The following is a 17,189-nucleotide window of genomic DNA, read 5'->3' on the forward strand; positions in this document are numbered from 1 at the left end:
AGAAGATCAGTCCCACGAGGATGTCAAGAATAATATTTCCAACCCCTGAAGAAGCACTCTCCGTTTCGCAACTTATGAGAATTCGAGGGATAATTGTCCTTGCCACCGCTTAGCGGGAGAGGAAATTTAGTACGTCCAGACACTATCAAGGATTAAGGGTATCGTGTACCTCATCCAACATATGACGCTTATTGAGAGCCTTGCATTTACGACAAATCGTGCTTCAGCTCATCACGTCGGAACTACATGGGCTTCGCACTAGTGGAGTCTGGGGAGAACGACTCGTGGATCTCCGGCTTCGGAATCGGACTTGCGATTGTCCGAAGCGGGAGTCTTGCGAGCACCCGATCAGGCCACTACGACAAAGACCATAGCACGATGATCCGGCTGTGCAAGCTTATAGCAGTGCACTCTATCACCTCGTAAACGTAAATGATGGGATGTGCCACCATCCCAAATCAGTCTCGAAGAAAAAGGGCAAACGAAAGATGCCGTTCGATTGATTGAATCCTTGTGCTTGTTTTACCAAGTCTTGACCGGACACATTATTCATTATTCTATACTGCTGGTTTTCGCTGTCGTATTTCCCTTCACCATGCGGTCTACCACAGAGCATGTTGATGCTGACGAGATTCGCTCGATGTTCGCAGCCTCTCTATCAGATCTGTACCGAGACGAAGTCCAACAATACGGCACACTGCTCGACTTGGTATCTCATATCAATCACAAGAAGAGCGTTGGCGAGTACCAACCAGGTCGCATCGACGTGGAGCGTCATGGTGCAATTCGGCTGGGAACCGCTGAGGAACTGGCGCAGATGCGACGCATGTTCTCCATCATGGGCATGTATCCCGTGGGCTATTACGATCTCACCATTGCTGGACTTCCCGTTCACGCAACTGCCTTCCGCCCTGTCACATCTGAACACTTGGAGCGCAACCCTTTTCGTGTCTTCACATCCCTTCTACAGCTCGAGCTCATTTGTGACCAGACCTTGCGCAGTCAGGCTGCAGCTATTCTGGCGAAGCGCAGCATTTTCACCCCGGACTGTCTAGAACTCATTGACGAACTGGAAGGCTTGGTGTCAATCCCACGTGCCAAGGCAGCCAGGTTCATCACCGAAGCAATTGAGACATTTCGTTGGCACAAGACATCGACAGTCGATTTGGAGACATATCGTGCACTACAAGACGCCCATCCCCTTATCGCCGACATTGTGTGCTTCCGCGGGCCCCATATCAACCACCTCACCCCAAGGGTGCTCGATATCGATGAGGCACAGTCTGAGATGCTCCGACGGGGTTTGGAAGCAAAAGAAGTGATCGAGGGACCGCCGAGACGAGAATGCCCTATCCTGCTGAGACAGACTAGCTTCCTTGCTCTAGAGGAACGGATCGCCTTTGCCAACGGAGAGCAGGATGGTAAGCACAAGGCGAGATTCGGCGAAATCGAGCAGCGAGGTGTGGCCCTTACACCTGCAGGACGCCAACTCTACGATAGGCTTATCCAGGAGTCATTCTCATACGAGGAAGCTGGGCGCACCAAAGAGGACCACCTCACGCAATGCTTCAAAGCTTTTCCTGACGACTGGATCCAGCTAAGACAGCAAGGTCTAGCGTACTTTTCCTACGCCCTAGCAGATGAGAACGCCCTACTCGAGTCTAGGAAACATGACGGGGTAACTAGTATGGATGACGCGGAATTTGACGCCCTCATTGACAGTGGCTTGATCAAACTGCAACCAATTACATATGAAGACTTCCTTCCCATCAGCGCAGCCGGAATCTTCCATTCAAACTTGCGGTCAGGGGGGGTTGAGTCGGCAAAGTCGACAGGTAATAGGCAGGGTTTTGAAGATGCTCTCCAAGCCAAACTTGCAGATAGCAATGAGCTGTATGAGCGCATGGAGAAGGTTTCCAGAGAAGCCTGTATAGCCATGCTGTAGATACAAAATGGCGTAGGCCCATGGAATTGCTCATCTCATAGGCTGGTAATAGAATGATTCTTTGGTAAACCAAACTCAGAATGGCCAGTGCAATTATTGGGGTCTGCAATACTTATTGCTGCATGTTGGTGGATCCCTAGTCGAAGACCTCATGCAAGTGCCGTAATGTGTTTTCGTCTAATAACTGGGAGGGTGTCCAACATAAACGAAGTACTTCTCCTCGACAGCACCTCGGCTTTACCACACTAAACGACATGTCGCAATATACAGCGCAAGGTTGGTTCACATAGTATCCGTCTTGGTCACGTGTTACATGTAAACCGGGGTTTATGAAGTGTTTTGGAGCGATCTATTTGATTTAACTTTTGTGCCTGTCTTTGAGGCTAGGGCGAGAGACGAGACGATCGTTTATATCATTCGCAGTCAACCCAGCTTCACGTAACCATTATCAATCTGTATCTCTCCTTCCTGAAGCGCAAGGTCCACAGCGGCGCGGGCGTGTACAATGCTCGTGTCGATGATGGGCACAGGGCTGTCCTCCTCGCGGACAAGCATGCCAAACTCGGTACAACCGAGGATGACAGCCTGAGCGCCACGAGAAGCCAGGTCAGCAATGGCGTTGTTGAACTTGACCCTTGTGATGTCCAGGAAAATGTTCTTGGCGAGCTCCTGGTAGAGGGCGTTGTGAACGTTGGTCTCGTGCTCGCCTTCAGCAACGAGGACGCGAAGACCATACTTGTCCTGCAACCGCTTGACAAAGTAGGTCCCGGTCATGGTGTATCTGCTTCCAAGGAGGCCGACTGTCGTCAGGCCTTTCTCAAGAGCCGCCTGGGCAGCAGCGTCGACAATGTGCAGCATGGGCAAATCGACCCCGTTACGGACGTGCTCATCAGCAGTGTGGACCGTGTTGCAGGCCAGGAGGAAAAAGTCGGCGCCAGCTGCCTTGAGCTTCTTGCCCTCGTTGGCAAGTAACCGGCCAACCTCTTCCCACCGGTTTTCCTTTTGCGCGTGCTCAATCAAAGCGAAATCGCACTGGCTAATGACGAGATTCGGTGTGTTGAGCCCATTGGTTCCCGTCTGCTGCTTGTAGTATTCGTTGGCAACCTTGTAGTAAACAAGTGTGCTGGGCCACGCAACTCCGCCTACTATGCCGATCGTCCGAACCATCTTATTGGAGATTTATTTTTCGCAACAGGCTGCTGTGGTGGGTTTCTTGTGGCGTGTATCTTTTTGCGATTTCACGTGTCGCCGTGTAAGTACAATGTTGGCTATTGATAACAAAGTGCCGAAACTGGCGAGGATGGAGCTGGAAATTAGTTAATGATGTCAGAATACCAATGAGTGTAAACAAGCTGTTGAACTAGGGGGGTTTAGCTTACCGACTTTTAAGCTGCAAGCATGTCGTTGTCAACTCGACCCATGGTGCACCATTCGGAAGATGGAGCTGTGACCATCCTGCCAACGTCCGGCGATCGGGCGCAACAGTCTCCCGAACTAGTGGTCAAGGTATATTTCCGAGTTGGAACTCGGTCTTACTAAGTCCGGAAGTAGCGGATATTCACGAATCCGGTCTGCCGATGGGGCTCGGTCTATCGCCTGCTCGGGGAAGACCTATCCAACCGGCTCATGCAGGACCGAAACACCAACCCCCAATGCCGTGATCTAGTGACAAATGGTTTTAGGTGCCAAGCGGTCCTTCAGGTAACAGCACAGCAATACCTGGAGACTGAGGTGCTTTCTGTAAGAGAGTTGTCGACCAGTGCGATCAGCGTGTGGCTCCTGCGGTCGAGCCACCGGAACTGCCCTTCGGTCTTCTGAATCAGGCTCCTAAAAACACCTTCAGTCAGTTTTCCGAAGTTGCGTATTGGCTGTATCCGAGGTCCGCTGACGAGGCAATAATTCCCAAACGATCCGAAACAATGAAGGCTATGTAACACCCCTCTGGTATTGCTGCAAACATTTGGCCTGCCGAAGCCAAGTCTGTAATTACCATACTTCATTTGCCGCCTTCACCACGACGGTATCGTGGCCTCATTCTACTGACGCATAACCTCGTGTTTTTCAATTTAACCCTTGATCAAATAATGCCTTGGTTTACGTCTGTCGCCCGTACTCCCCGCTTGCGGACTTTCGCCGGAGTCCTGCTCCGGCCCACCCTTGGGCCTAATCGTCCCACTGCTCTTTGGCGCCATATTCGACGACAAGTTTCAGACAACGTCAAGCCTGCTGTCTTGCAAAATTCGACTGCAGGAAGAAGACTAGGTCCTGCTCTGCTGATGGTAGCCTCTGCTGCTCTGTTATGCGGCTATAGCCTGAACGCATCCTCAGCCAAGGACACTGTACATCATGATAATGTGGTAATGTACGCTGGTCGTCTTCCTAAGGTCACATACGCTACAACTGCCCAGATGGAAAAGGTGAGCTTCTGTCTGTGACCTTATTCACCGTGTGTAGTTACTGAGTGTTTTTGGTGCTACTCCAGGCACTCTAAGAGATTCAGTCACAGATTTGCGACACCGACGACATCATCTCAATAGACCCTGAGGACCTCTTTGCTCATGGCTTCTCCGATTACTCTTCCATCAACGTGGACCGACTTGCAGTCGCTGTGGCGTACCCGCGTAATACCGATCATGTGAGCATCATAGCTCGCATATGCCACAAGTGGCGCGTTCCCATTGTGCCGTTCAGTGGTGGCAGCAGTCTCGAGGGCCATGTCGCTGCCCCATTCGGTGGTGTGAGCACGGACTTCTGTCACATGGATCAGATGGTGGAGTTGCACGAAAATGACATGGATGTCGTTGTGCAACCGGGACTCTGCTGGGCAGATTTGAATGCGCAACTGGCAAAGTCTGGAACTGGTCTCTTCTTTCCTATTGACCCAGGTGTGTCTCCCTCTATTGTTCGGCAGAGAAACTATTACGCAATAAAACATCCTAGTTAGGTAGTCATCTGCTGACTTACGCGCTCTCCACAGCACCCAACGCCAAGATTGGAGGTATGATCGGCACCAATTGTTCTGGGACCAATGCTGTGCGGTACGGGACAATGAGAGACTGGGTCATGAATGTAACTATTGTCCTTGCTGATGGAAGCATAATCAAGACGCGCCGACGACCTCGAAAATGTAGTGCCGGTTATAACCTTAATGGCATCATCGTCGGCTCAGAGGGAACCTTAGAGATTGTTACCGAGGCGACTCTGAATTTGGCTCCTATACCGGAATATGAGTCTGTCACTGTGATTCCGTTCTCAGACCTGTCAACTGCTGTCAACGCGGCAGCTGCCATCATCCGAAAAGGTGTCCCTGTTGCCGCTCTGGAGCTTATGGACGAGGTACAGATGAAGGTGATCAACCAAGGCGGAACGACGAGACCACGCGTTTGGGCAGAAACCCCTACACTCTTCTTCAAGTTTAGCGGAACTAAAGGGATAGTGAACGACAACATCCGCACGGTACAAGAAATTGTGGCGAACTTCAACCCCGGAAAAATCGAGTGGGCGAAGGACAGTCACGAGAAGGATGTCCTATGGTCCGCGAGAAAGGAGTCCTTGTACTCTATGCTCGCCTTACGAAAGGAGGGTGAGGAGCTTTGGACGACCGTTGTCGCTGTCCCGTTAAGTCGGCTAGCTGAAGTCATCAGTGAGAGCAAAAATGATGCGGAACGTCTAGGCCTTTACGCTAGTGTGAAAGGTCATGTTGGCGACAGCAATTTCCATGAAAACATCATCTATAACAAGACAGACCCAGAGCAGCTCAGGAGCGTCGAAACTGTGGTCAAAGGCATGGTGAAGCGCGCGATTGGCGTAGAAGGCACATGCACGGGAGAGCACGGTATTGGTTACGGAAAAAAGGCTAGTCTAGAGCTCGAAGTTGGGACTGAAACTTTGCTAGCTATGGTACGTTCTTCCATTATAATGTTTGACTTTTGCCTTTTGACTAGCTAAAATCTCGAGAAGAACAAAACTAGAACAGTTAGTTGCAAATCATTATTTCCTAAACATTTCTGTTCTCCAGTGCGTGTATAATGCGTGATATAATGATCATTTTACGTAGAATACATTTGATTACATAATTCAGCATACTTAATAAAATGTAACTAGTTTTGAACGTACACTCGCTTCCCACAAATGACTGTGCGAAATTCATGTCATCCGAAACATAACAATCCTGACAAAATTGACAAGCCCTTTTCAATAATTGTGAAAGGCCTTAAAGGAGATATCTGTAAGTCGGCAGCAAGTCTCCTAGTTTAAGTCTCTCCTCTGGACTCAAGTGGTCAACCGAGGCTGCCGAAGCTTGTGTGTTACGACTCTTGTTGGACATATGACAACTGGCGGCATAAGCCGTGACAACAATCAGGGCGAGAATCGAGAACGCGATAGCAATCGAGTAGCCGGGAATATAAAGTGGAGCGTCTTTCTTCAAGAACGCGAAGATGGCAATGATGGCTCCGATATTGCCAAACGAGATCTGCCAGGCGCTGCCCACGGACCTTCGCAAATGACCGCCTAGATTCATGTTGAACCAGCAGACAACAATGGGCATGGCGGTGAAAGCGCCAGATGCGACAAGGAATAACATAGCGTATTGGATATTCGGCATGTTGCGAACAGCCAGTAACACAGCCAAACCGCAAATGCAAACCAGAATGCCAAATATAGCGAAGCTGAAGCGATGTCGTGTTCGATCGGACAGATACGCGACCATCATCGACAGGCCGAATGCTGCAACCCAAGGTGGAACGCTGTGCAGTTGTGTCTGTACGAGATCGTAGCCGAATGATTGAATGATGGTAGGTGCGAAGTAAGCATATCCGTAAGATGGGACCAGTAGTGAGAAGTACATCATGCCGCCGAGGAATACCCTAATGTCCTTGAATACGCCCAAGTAGTCACGGGCAGTGAATGTTATCTCTGTTGCAGATTCGCCTTGGTCGGTGCGGAGACGTTCAACGACGCATGCCTTCTCCTCTTTGGTCAACCACTGGCTGTCTTCGGGAAAACCTGGCAAGCAGAAGTAGAAGACAACCGCAATGATTATAGTTAAGGCACCTTCCAGGATAAAAATCCAACGCCATCCTCGCATGCCAGCGGTTCCGTCCATCTTGCCAATGGCTGCGGCGATCAACCCACCGAAAGCACCAGCTAACGTTGTGCTGTTGAAGAAGAATGAGAAGCGCTTTTGTGCCTCATCGCGGCGGTACCACATACCAATGAGGTAGAAAGCTAATGATGATGGTGAACCCTCATGTCAGCATCGCGGATCGAAAGCCTTCTTTTGTCATGCAGTGAGCGAAAGGCCTCTTCACTCACCTCCTGGAAACATGCCAGTCTCAAAAATCCCAAGGAGAACACGAGTTGTGACAATGCTGGCGAAATTGGTTACAAACCCTTGACAAAGTGTCATGAGGCCAAATCCAAACATGTTGATAGATAGCCAGACATGGGGCTTGAATCGCTTGAGCAGAATGTTGGACGGGATCTCGAAAAGGATGTAAGGAATGAAGAACACAACCAAAGCCGTGTTGTAGGTGTTGTCAACCAAACCAAGCTCATCACGTAACCCAAAAATAGTTGCATTGCCAATGTTGATGCGATCTATGTGAAAGGTGATATTAGCATGACATGGCTTCGAACACCAGTACAAGAACGGCAACTGACCAAGATATGCCATGGTGTACATGACACAGAGGAACGGAACAACATGGCGGTCGATTTTTGCCACGAGCTTCCGCTCATCAATGCCGTGGGTAACTGACACAACCGGCGGAGCTGCATCTTCTACTGTATAGGCGTCGTAGTCTCCGGACATCTTCGCCTTCTGCTCGTTGGCCATTGCGAAGAGGGGTGATGGGGGAGAACAAGTGCAGCGGATACGGCGAACAGAAAATGGTAAGATTCAGGCGTTTGTGACCTGCTTGAGAAATGAAACATTGCGGAATATGATGAAGGGGAGATGTGGATGCCTAAATGCATCCAAGAGCTGCTGTAGAGCTAGGTGAGACGAGACCCGTGAGCTTGGGATAATCCGCCCCTTCCCCAGAATCCCCCCCACAGCCCCGGTTCTACCCCAGATTCGGGGTACGCAATGGCACGACAGGGGTTGGTTCAGCTGAATCGAATTTCGGAACTGTGGCAAAACAATCTCCGTGCTCCGGACATTCATTGTGCGGCCCATAGAACTTCGCTTCGCGACCCAGCCTGCGACGATTGGATTGAGTTCTTGGGCTAATTGCCCTGCCACGGAGCAAAGTCCGAGCCGACTCCTGTTGACCTGTTCCAGCTAGCTCGCGCTTTCTGAATTGAAATACACGCCTATAAGGACCACTCGCAAGCTCGTCACTGACGTATCAGCCCCTCTCCCGACAACTTGAACCACTCCCCACCATTTTCACTGTACAGGAAGCCGCGCATCATGGCTACTCTGGGAAATTCAATCTTTCCGTGGCCTTTGAAGAACCAGTCCTTGGTTATCTCCAAAGGTCTGGTTAATGGCGAGTGGAGGGAAGGTCGCACTCGGTTTGAAGTTTACGAGCCTTCGACCGGCAATGTGCTGGATACTGTCTCCGGGTTCAACAAGGAAGATGTCGTTGAAGCTATTGAGTCTGCTTACACAGCATTCCAGGCTTTCCGTCACACGACCGCCAAGGAACGCGCGATGATACTATGGAAGTGGCATGATCTCATACGCGCCAATGCCGATGACTGTACGTACGGTTCTGTAGCATGTTACAGCCAGTTATACTTGCTCGGCGTTTAATCGTGTTGGCCTGTACTGACAAATGACTGCAGTGGCAAAGTTGATTTCCCTCGAGAACGGAAAGGCTCTTCCTGATGCTGTCGCCGAAGTCAACGCGACCGCCGGCCTCGCTGCTTGGTTTGCTGAAGAAGCTGTGCGTTCTTACGGCGACGTGATTCCTTCATCCTTTCCAAACACGACTGTCATGACCTTCAGGGAACCGGTTGGGGTCTGCGCCATCGTCACTCCGTGGAACTTCCCCGCAATGATGGTAGCCCGTAAGATTGCGCCGGCCTTTGCTGCTGGCTGCTCTGTTGTTATCAAACCTCCCAGTGAGACGCCTTTCTCGGTCCTGGCTCTCGCCAAGCTTGCACTCGATGCTGGCTTGCCGAGAAAATTGCTTCACGTTCTACCTACCAAAGATCGTAATGCTGCAACCGAGCTTGCGAGACACCCACTAGTTGCCAAATTGAGCTTCACAGGATCCACACCAGTTGGAATCATGTTAACACAACTTGCTGCCGCAACTATGAAGCGAGTGAGTATGGAACTCGGCGGCAACGCACCTTTCATCGTCTTCGAGGATGCCGATATCGATGTCGCTGTTCAAGCGGCTGTCGCTTGCAAATTCCGTGCATCTGGACAGGTCTGCGTGGTAAGTCTACTGTCCTCTGAGCCAGAGACACGACCTTGGGCTCCAACTTATAATTCCTTGGGCGTTGACGGCTAAAATTTTGCGATGTAGTCTGCCAACCGTCTAATCGTCCATGAGTCTGTCGTCGCCGATTTTGCCACAAAATTGACCGCAGCTGTGGCGAAATTTCGTCTTGGGCGCGGAATTGATTCTGGTGTTACTCATGGCCCACTTGTCAATGCGGCCGCTGTTGCAAAGATCGATTCGCACGTCAAGGATGCGCTTTCTAGAGGCGCTAAACTGTGGGTTGGCGGGAAGAGACCTGAGAACATCAACATGGGGTTCTTCTACGAGCCAACCGTCTTGACCAACGTCCCTCGAGATGCGCTTGTGGCGCATGATGAGACCTTCGGTCCATTGGGAGCCATCATCTCGTTCAAGACACAACAAGAAGCTCTTGACATTGCTAACAACACAGATCTTGGCCTAGCTGGGTACTTTTTCAGCAGAAACGTAGGGCGTGTACTAGAAGTTGCGAGAGCGCTTGAGGTCGGAATGGTGGGCGTCAACACGGGCATAATGACAGCACCAGAGACACCCTTTGGTGGAGTTAAACTGAGTGGGCTCGGCAGAGAAGGAAGCAAACACGGCATCAGCGAATATCAGAACATCAAGAGCATCACAATTAGCCACAATTTCTGATCCTGATCGCAATAATATAATATTCAGTTGTTGTCAAATACTAATTGACCATGCTGTAACGATGTGGCAAAAACGCCATCCATGAACATCTTGCCGTGCTACTTTGGAATAGATGATCTTAATCCGTATATCAGCGTCATCGACATAGCCTTGACCTTTTGGATATCAAATCGACATAAGTAGTTCTCATCCTGATCGATCGGACTTCGTCGTCTAGCAAATCCCACCACGACCAGCCCACCCTCACTTTACATTGGTAGTAATGAGCTAGCTTGGCTTCAATGACTGTTCCACATACAGCACTGTCGCGTTTCTTGGCTACTCGCAACTTGCGAGTTGGTACCCTTTTTACAACCTTGCAATATTATGGAAAAGGACTGGTGTTCTACAGTATGGTGAGCCGAGAGGAAAAGCGAACGGCTGGAGTACGACAAAGAGGATCCAAATCAGCCCGTGGCTATCGGATGTTTTCGTGCCGTGGGAGATTTGTCCAGATGCGACTGTGGTGCAGCAATGTATGGCGTTAACGATCCTTTGAGACTTGTGATGGTGCGGCAAAAGCTCGAGTCTAGCCATTGCATAGGTAATGAGGCATTGAACACACTCGGACAATCGCCAATCACTGCTATCATTGCTTGATATTTTGCCCGATGTGATTCGCCGTTCTTCTGTACAGGGGGCCGGCCATTACGGGTCAGGTTACGTCTGACCAAAAGCGCCAGCGGGGCTTCGATGTCCATTGGCTAACGGATAGCACTTTACCGAATTTCGGCGATCGCATTGTGGCGACGGAACTTCTGGGTGCCGTCCGGAGATTTAGTCCCGTCGATGTCTCCTGACGCGAGAGGCTGTCCCTCAGATTTCACTACATATGTGAGTCAAGCTGAGTGGTTTGTTGAGTAACGCGTTCAATTGTTCCCTCGGCGTAAGACTCCAGCCTTGAGAAAATGTCTTATGAGCCTGAATTTCAACAAGCCTACGATGACTTGGTCTCAAGTTTGGAGGCATCCAGCTTGCTGACTGAACATCCAGAATATCGCAGAGCCCTGCCTATTGTCTGCGAGCCCGAGACTATCGCACAGTTTAGGGTAGTCTGGGATGATGATCAGGGAAAGCCTCAGCTCAACCGCGGTTATCGTATTCATTATAATACTGCATTGGGTCCCTGCAAAGGAGGCATCCGATTTCACAAAAGCGTAAATCTGTCAGTGCTCAAGTTTTTAGGGCTGGCTCAGGTTTTCAAGAATGCCTTGACCGGTCTATCAATAGGTGGCGCTAAGGGAGGCTCCGACTTCGATCCAAAGGGTCGCACAGACAATGAAATTCGGCGGTTTTGCCAGGCTTTCATGAACCAGCTCCATCATCACGTCGGAATTAATATCGACATTCCAGGTCAGTAACAAACTGTCACAGTCCACGTGAAAGGGCTAAGCTAATACATTACATCTGCCCGTTGACATTAGGCGGGGATATAGGCGTGTCAGAAAGGGAGATCGGATGGCTCTTTGGCCACTTCAAGACCATAAATCGCAGCTCGGAGGCAGTCATCACTGGTAAAGGACGTAAGTGATCAGAATCCCAACTCAAGCCCTAGAGCGAAGCTGTTTTCTATGCTGACTTCGCAATCTTGTCAAAAGTGACATGGGGTGGTTCGTATGGTAGGAAAGAGGCCGCCGGGTTTGGAGTAGCTTACGTGCGTGTTACTTCTTCCTCTTCCCTTCTTGTCACTCGCTAACTGAGCCTCCAGTACGTTGAAGAGATGATTCGGTACCGGTCCAAGGGCACTGACTCACTGAAGGGCAAGGCAGTGGCAGTGTCTGGGGCAGGCAACGTCGCTTTGCACGCAGCTTTGAAGACAATTCAGCTTGGGGGGATCGTGAAGTCTGTATCTGATAGCCTGGGTAGCCTTGTTGCGACCAGTGCTCGCGGCATAGATCTCGATACCTTACAAGCGATTATGGTTTTGAAGACACGCCGCGCGCAGTTGGCGACATTTGCCAAGCAAGGCGAGCACACAGGCTTCAATTACATAGCAGGGGTGAGGCCCTGGGAGTTTGTGGGTCAAGTGGACGTGGCGATGCCTTGCGCGACGCAGAACGAGCTATCTCTACAAGAGGCCAAATCCCTAATTGCCGCAGGGTGCCATTACGTGGCCGAGGGCAGCAATATGGGCTGCACAGCGGAAGCGTGCGCACTGTTTGAATCATAACGACAATCTGGTGTCACAGATTCGATCTGGTTTGCGCCAGGCAAGGCTGCTAACGCCGGCGGAGTGGCGGTCAGTGCTCTTGAAATGTCGCAGAACAGCAGTCGCGAGCAATGGACTGTAGATCAGGTCGATGCTAAGCTGAATGTTATCATGCAGCAGTGCTTCTACACGGGACTTAAGACCGTAGAACGCTATACGAGCCAAGCTGGAGGGGTATTACTTAGTCTGGTTATTGGCTCTAACGTCGCCGGGTTTGTTACTGTGGTGGAAGCTATGCGAGAGCAGGGTTCTTGGTGGTAAAATAGGTCGATTTACGATATATATAAGTATAGATAAACTAAGCTGCGTTACTATTACTATGCGTAGCTTAGCTATCCCCCTGGGAGTAGTAAATAGTTATTCCGCACTATGTTATTAAGTAGGCTAAATGGGCTTAGGTTTAGGAAATTTTAAGAATTTCGTATACTTTTTATTTAAAAATACGGTATATTTTAAAAAAGTAAGAAATTAATAAAAGTATTATTATATTATAACTACTTAGTTATTACTTTTTAATATATTTAAATAAGAAATTTCTTTTTAGTTATAAAATATAATATTACTTTACTACCGTAGTTAATAAATATTACTTTATTACCGTAGTTATTAAATATTATTTTACTATTATAGCCGCCTAATATTACAAAATAAAAGCTCTTTTAATAATTTAATATAAATAAAAATAAGTAAATAAGTTTACGGAATTTTTTTAGTTATTAAGTAATTACTAAAAGAATTAAATAAAACTTAAGAAATTCTTTTATTTAATAAGTAATAACTAAAAGATCTTTTATTAAATAAGTAATAACCGAAAGAATTAACTAAATTCTTAGTAATTTTTTTAGTTACTATATAATAAATAAAGGAATTAACTTAAATTTTAAAATTCTTTTATTTACTATATAGTAAATAAAAGAATCGAGTATTTATAAATTCTTTTATTTATTATATAGTAAACGAAAGAATTAATTAAAATCTTAAATTAACTAAAATCCTAAAAAAATTTTGTGTACTATATAATAAACAAAAGAATTAACTAAAATTTTAAATTAACTAAAATCTTAAATTAATTAAAATCTTAAATTAACTAAAATCCTAAAATTCTTTTATATATTATATAATAAACGAAAGAATTAACTAAAATTTTAAATTAATTAAAATTTTAAAATTCTTTTATTCGCTAGGTCGTAAATAAAAAAATCGAGTATTTATAAATTTTTTCGTTTACTATATAATAAATAAAAGAATTAAGTATTTATAAATTTTTTTATCCCCCTAACAGAGCAATCTGCCGGGGCCGTACTATATATTACGTATTAGGGAAAACTAAGTATAATACGCTCTATACCTAACTACTAACTAAAATTAACCGACTCGACTATTATTTCCCTTTTATTAACAGCTCCTAACCTTCTGCCGCCCGCCTATAGGGCGAGCTTTACCTACTCTAACGCGTATAGGACCTCTTAGTACTAGCCCGCATAAGTAGCTAGGTCTAATATAATCTATTCTTTTATATAAGTATTATTATTACCTAGGGGGTCCCGTAAGAGCTATTTAAGGTACTAGCTTATTACCCTAACCCTATATACCTCTAGCCCGTTTATCGTAACTATTATAACTAAGCTAGCGTCGATATACTAAATTTTAATATTCGTACCGGCTTAGCTATTTATAGTATTTATAATATTACCTAGCTAAATTCCGTACTATTAAAAAGTACTTTACTACTTCTTAAGCATACTTATATTAATTATAATAGTTATAGTATCGAGCTAGCTAAAGAGGGTGCCTAGCCCGAGAGGGGTAGACTTATTAATGGGTATCTTTAGAGTAGGTTCTTATTAAGGTAGTATTTTAACTAGCTAACCTCTTAACTAGTTATTTAACTAGCTATCTAGGTAGTAGTTTGTGTATTAATAGGTTTATTTAGTGGATTTATTTAGTAAATTTATTTAGTTTAAATAGAGAGTAGCTTTAGGCAATATTAAAAATAATAAAAATAAAAAGAATTTTTACGAGTTTTAAAGAGTAGTAAATATTAGCCTATTTAGCCCTTTTTCTAAAAACCTCTACGTTATTATTAAAGTTTAGAACCTCTGCGGTTAAGGGCTACCTCTAACTATTACGGCCGACTATTACGACTAACTATTATAGCTAACCTTTACTATTAACCTTTCTAGCCGGCGCTACTATAAGGCAGCTTACCTATCCTAAATTAAATAGTAGTTTTTATATTAAAATCACTATATTACGTTAAGTACGTACTTAGGATACATTGCGCGTATTATATAATTAAAAAGTATACTATATCGTATAATTTCTTTTAAAAGCGTAATCCCGTTAAGGTCGATCTTTTATACTTATAAAACTAGAAAAAAAACCACTATATAAATTCTTTTATTTACTAAGTTATAAATAAAAGAATTTAGTACTTATAAATTTTTTTATTTATAAGGTTATAAACAAAAGAATTAAGTATTTATAAATTTTTTTATTTACTAAGTTATAAATAAAAAAATTAATTAAAATTTTAAATTAATTAAAATCCTTAGCCTAATGCGTAGCGCGGCCGAAAGTTATAAAGTAATTAAAACTAATTAGTTAAGGTAAAAAGTAATAGCGGGGCCGTAGCTAAAGGTTAAGGGTACTATAATAAAAAGTTAAGCGCCGTAGCTAAAGCTAATTAGCCGTAACTAAAAGTATAATAAAGCCCTTAGCCTAATACGTAGCGTAACTAAAGGTTATAAGGTAGCTAAAGCTAATTAGTTAAAGTAAATAAAAAGTAGTAGCGGGGCCGTAGCTAAAGGTTAAGGGTATTATAATAAAAAGTCGAGCGCCGTAGCTAAAACTAATTAGCTATAACTAAGGGTATAATAGGGCTCTATAACTAAAGCTTAAGTACCGTAATTAAAGTTTTTTAAAATATTATAATAAAAAGTTAGGTTTTATAACCGAAGTTAATTAGTTATATTATATAGTAAAAGGTTAAGTACCGTAACTAAAGTTTTTAAGTACTATAGTAAAAGGTTTAAGTACTATAGCTAAAGTTTTTAAGTACTATAGCTAAAAGTTTTAAGGCGTTATAGCTAAAGCTTTTTAAGTTATATAGCTAAAAGTTAGGTTATAGGGTATTATAATAAAAAGTTAAGTAATTAAGTACCGTAATTAAGGCTCTTTAATTATATAGCTAAAGGTATAGTAGGGCTCCGTAGCTAAAGGTTATAGGGCGTTATAATAAAAAGTTAAGTACTTATTATAACTAAAGCTTTTTTAGCTATATAGCTAAAGGTTATAGGGCGTTATAATAGAAGGTTAAGTATTATAGCTAAAGCTTTTTTAGTTATATAGCTAAAAGTATAGTAGGGCTCCGTAGCTAAAGGTTATAAAGCGTTATAGTAAAAGGTTAAGTAGTTAAGTATTATAACTAAAGCTTTTTTAATTATATAGCTAAAAGTTATAGAGCGTTATAATAGAAGGTTAAATAGTTAAGTACTATAACCGAAGCTTTTTTAGTTATATAGCTAAAGGTATAGTAGGGCTCTATAGCTAAAGCTCGTAAGTATTATAATTAAAAAATAAAAGTTATAGGTATTATAGTTAAAGGCTAAGCGCTATAACTAAAGTATTTAGGTATTATTATTATAATTAAAGCTTTAGTATTATAACTAAAGGTTGCGCGCTATAATAAAAGCCCTAGGGCTATAGCTAGAGCTTTTAAATATTATAGTTAAAAGTTTAAGCGTAGTAACTAAAGCTTTTAAGTAGTATAGTATAATTAAAGCTCTTTAGTATAGAGTATATACTATTTTAAAAAGCTCTATAGTACTTTATAAATACTAGTTTAAAATACGGTACGGCGTAATATAAGTATTATAAGGAGTAGTATGCTATATAAAAATATTAGTATATTATATTTAAAAATAATAGGGCCTAATATAATAGCTTACTTTAGTTTATAAATAATTAAAATATATTATAGTTTTAATAAGTTTAAAATATAGTAAAGTATAAGTATTATAAAGAGCGGCGCTATATAAAAATATTAATATACTATATTAAAAAGTAATAGGGCTTAGTATAATTATTTATTTTAGTTCGTAAATAATTAAAGTATATTATAATTTTAATAAGCCCGCGGTACGGCGTAGTATAAGTATTATAAATAGCACTATATAAGGGTATTAGTATATTATACTTAAAAAGTATAAAGATTAATAAAAATAGTAAAGAGGTAGCTCGGGGCTTTATTTTTTTAAAATATAATTTAAATTAGTAATATTAATAATAAGGTCCCTTTAATAATTAATATTAGTATAGCGCGGGCGGGTAGAGCTCTTAGTATAGTTTAATATAAGTACCCTCTCTCTTTAACTAGCTAAGAGGCTACGGATATATTTATTATTATTATAACTACTTTTTAGTAATTATATTATAACGAGGTAATATTATAAACGTTAGCGCTTTAAGTACCCCGTAATTATACTAAGATATTACTAATTTAGGCCCCTCGGCCGGGTTTAATAAGAAGCTAAACTTAAGCTAAGGGGCTTTTATAAACCGGGCCCTAGGCTATTATATATAGGTATTATAAGTAAATATAGGATTATAACGCTTACTTATTATAATATAATAGCTCTTTTTAAGAATAGTAGGGTATAATTAAATATTTTTACGGGCTCCGGGGCGTAGTAACTATACTTTAGTATTATTATTATTATTAAAATACGCCCTTTTACTACTTTAAAAAGCTTAACGTACTTTAAAAATATAGAGGTACTATATAAGCTATAGCTTTAGAAGCTATAGTTTTAAAAACTATAGTTTTAAAAACTATAGCTCTAAAAGCTATAGCTTTAAAAGCTATAGCTTTAGGGGTAACTATTTTAAAAATAATAGCTTTTTAAAAATAATAGTT

At 43.6% G+C, this 17,189-nt stretch overlaps 6 protein-coding genes across 6 annotated transcripts; 4 read left to right on the top strand and 2 right to left on the bottom strand.

The window, feature by feature from the left end:
- Window positions 1–595: 595 nt before the first annotated feature.
- Window positions 596–1,945, top strand: CCOS01_13540 (uncharacterized protein; the record flags this gene model as incomplete). The annotated part of the gene is made up of 1 exon (XM_060461686.1): window positions 596–1,945. The coding sequence occupies one exon, from the start codon at window positions 596–598 to the stop codon at window positions 1,943–1,945; it is 1,350 nt and encodes a 449-aa protein (XP_060308114.1).
- A 423-nt stretch (window positions 1,946–2,368) lies between these two features.
- On the bottom strand, window positions 2,369–3,112 carry CCOS01_13541 (aspartate racemase; the record flags this gene model as incomplete). The annotated part of the gene is made up of 1 exon (XM_060461687.1): window positions 2,369–3,112. One exon carries the CDS (start codon window positions 3,110–3,112, stop codon window positions 2,369–2,371), a length of 744 nt encoding a protein of 247 aa, XP_060308115.1.
- Window positions 3,113–4,353: 1,241 nt separating this feature from the next.
- Window positions 4,354–5,893, top strand: CCOS01_13542 (D-lactate dehydrogenase (cytochrome); the record flags this gene model as incomplete). The annotated part of the gene is made up of 3 exons (XM_060461688.1): window positions 4,354–4,362; window positions 4,452–4,830; window positions 4,923–5,893. 3 exons carry the CDS (start codon window positions 4,354–4,356, stop codon window positions 5,891–5,893), a joined length of 1,359 nt encoding a protein of 452 aa, XP_060308116.1.
- Window positions 5,894–6,158: 265 nt separating this feature from the next.
- CCOS01_13543 (pantothenate transporter liz1) lies at window positions 6,159–7,784 on the bottom strand (the record flags this gene model as incomplete). The annotated part of the gene is made up of 3 exons (XM_060461689.1): window positions 6,159–7,174; window positions 7,262–7,546; window positions 7,610–7,784. The coding sequence occupies 3 exons, from the start codon at window positions 7,782–7,784 to the stop codon at window positions 6,159–6,161; spliced, it is 1,476 nt and encodes a 491-aa protein (XP_060308117.1).
- A 579-nt stretch (window positions 7,785–8,363) lies between these two features.
- Window positions 8,364–10,023, top strand: CCOS01_13544 (succinate-semialdehyde dehydrogenase; the record flags this gene model as incomplete). The annotated part of the gene is made up of 3 exons (XM_060461690.1): window positions 8,364–8,655; window positions 8,741–9,342; window positions 9,433–10,023. 3 exons carry the CDS (start codon window positions 8,364–8,366, stop codon window positions 10,021–10,023), a joined length of 1,485 nt encoding a protein of 494 aa, XP_060308118.1.
- Window positions 10,024–10,970: 947 nt separating this feature from the next.
- Window positions 10,971–12,232, top strand: CCOS01_13545 (glutamate/Leucine/Phenylalanine/Valine dehydrogenase; the record flags this gene model as incomplete). The annotated part of the gene is made up of 4 exons (XM_060461691.1): window positions 10,971–11,415; window positions 11,487–11,585; window positions 11,661–11,716; window positions 11,771–12,232. The coding sequence occupies 4 exons, from the start codon at window positions 10,971–10,973 to the stop codon at window positions 12,230–12,232; spliced, it is 1,062 nt and encodes a 353-aa protein (XP_060308119.1).
- Between the last annotated feature and the right edge of the window lie 4,957 nt (window positions 12,233–17,189).

The sequence above is a fragment of the Colletotrichum costaricense genome (genome assembly GCF_030867565.1).
Source record: "Colletotrichum costaricense strain IMI 309622 chromosome Unknown Scaffold_17.1, whole genome shotgun sequence".
NCBI classification, from domain to species: Eukaryota; Fungi; Ascomycota; class Sordariomycetes; order Glomerellales; family Glomerellaceae; genus Colletotrichum; species Colletotrichum costaricense.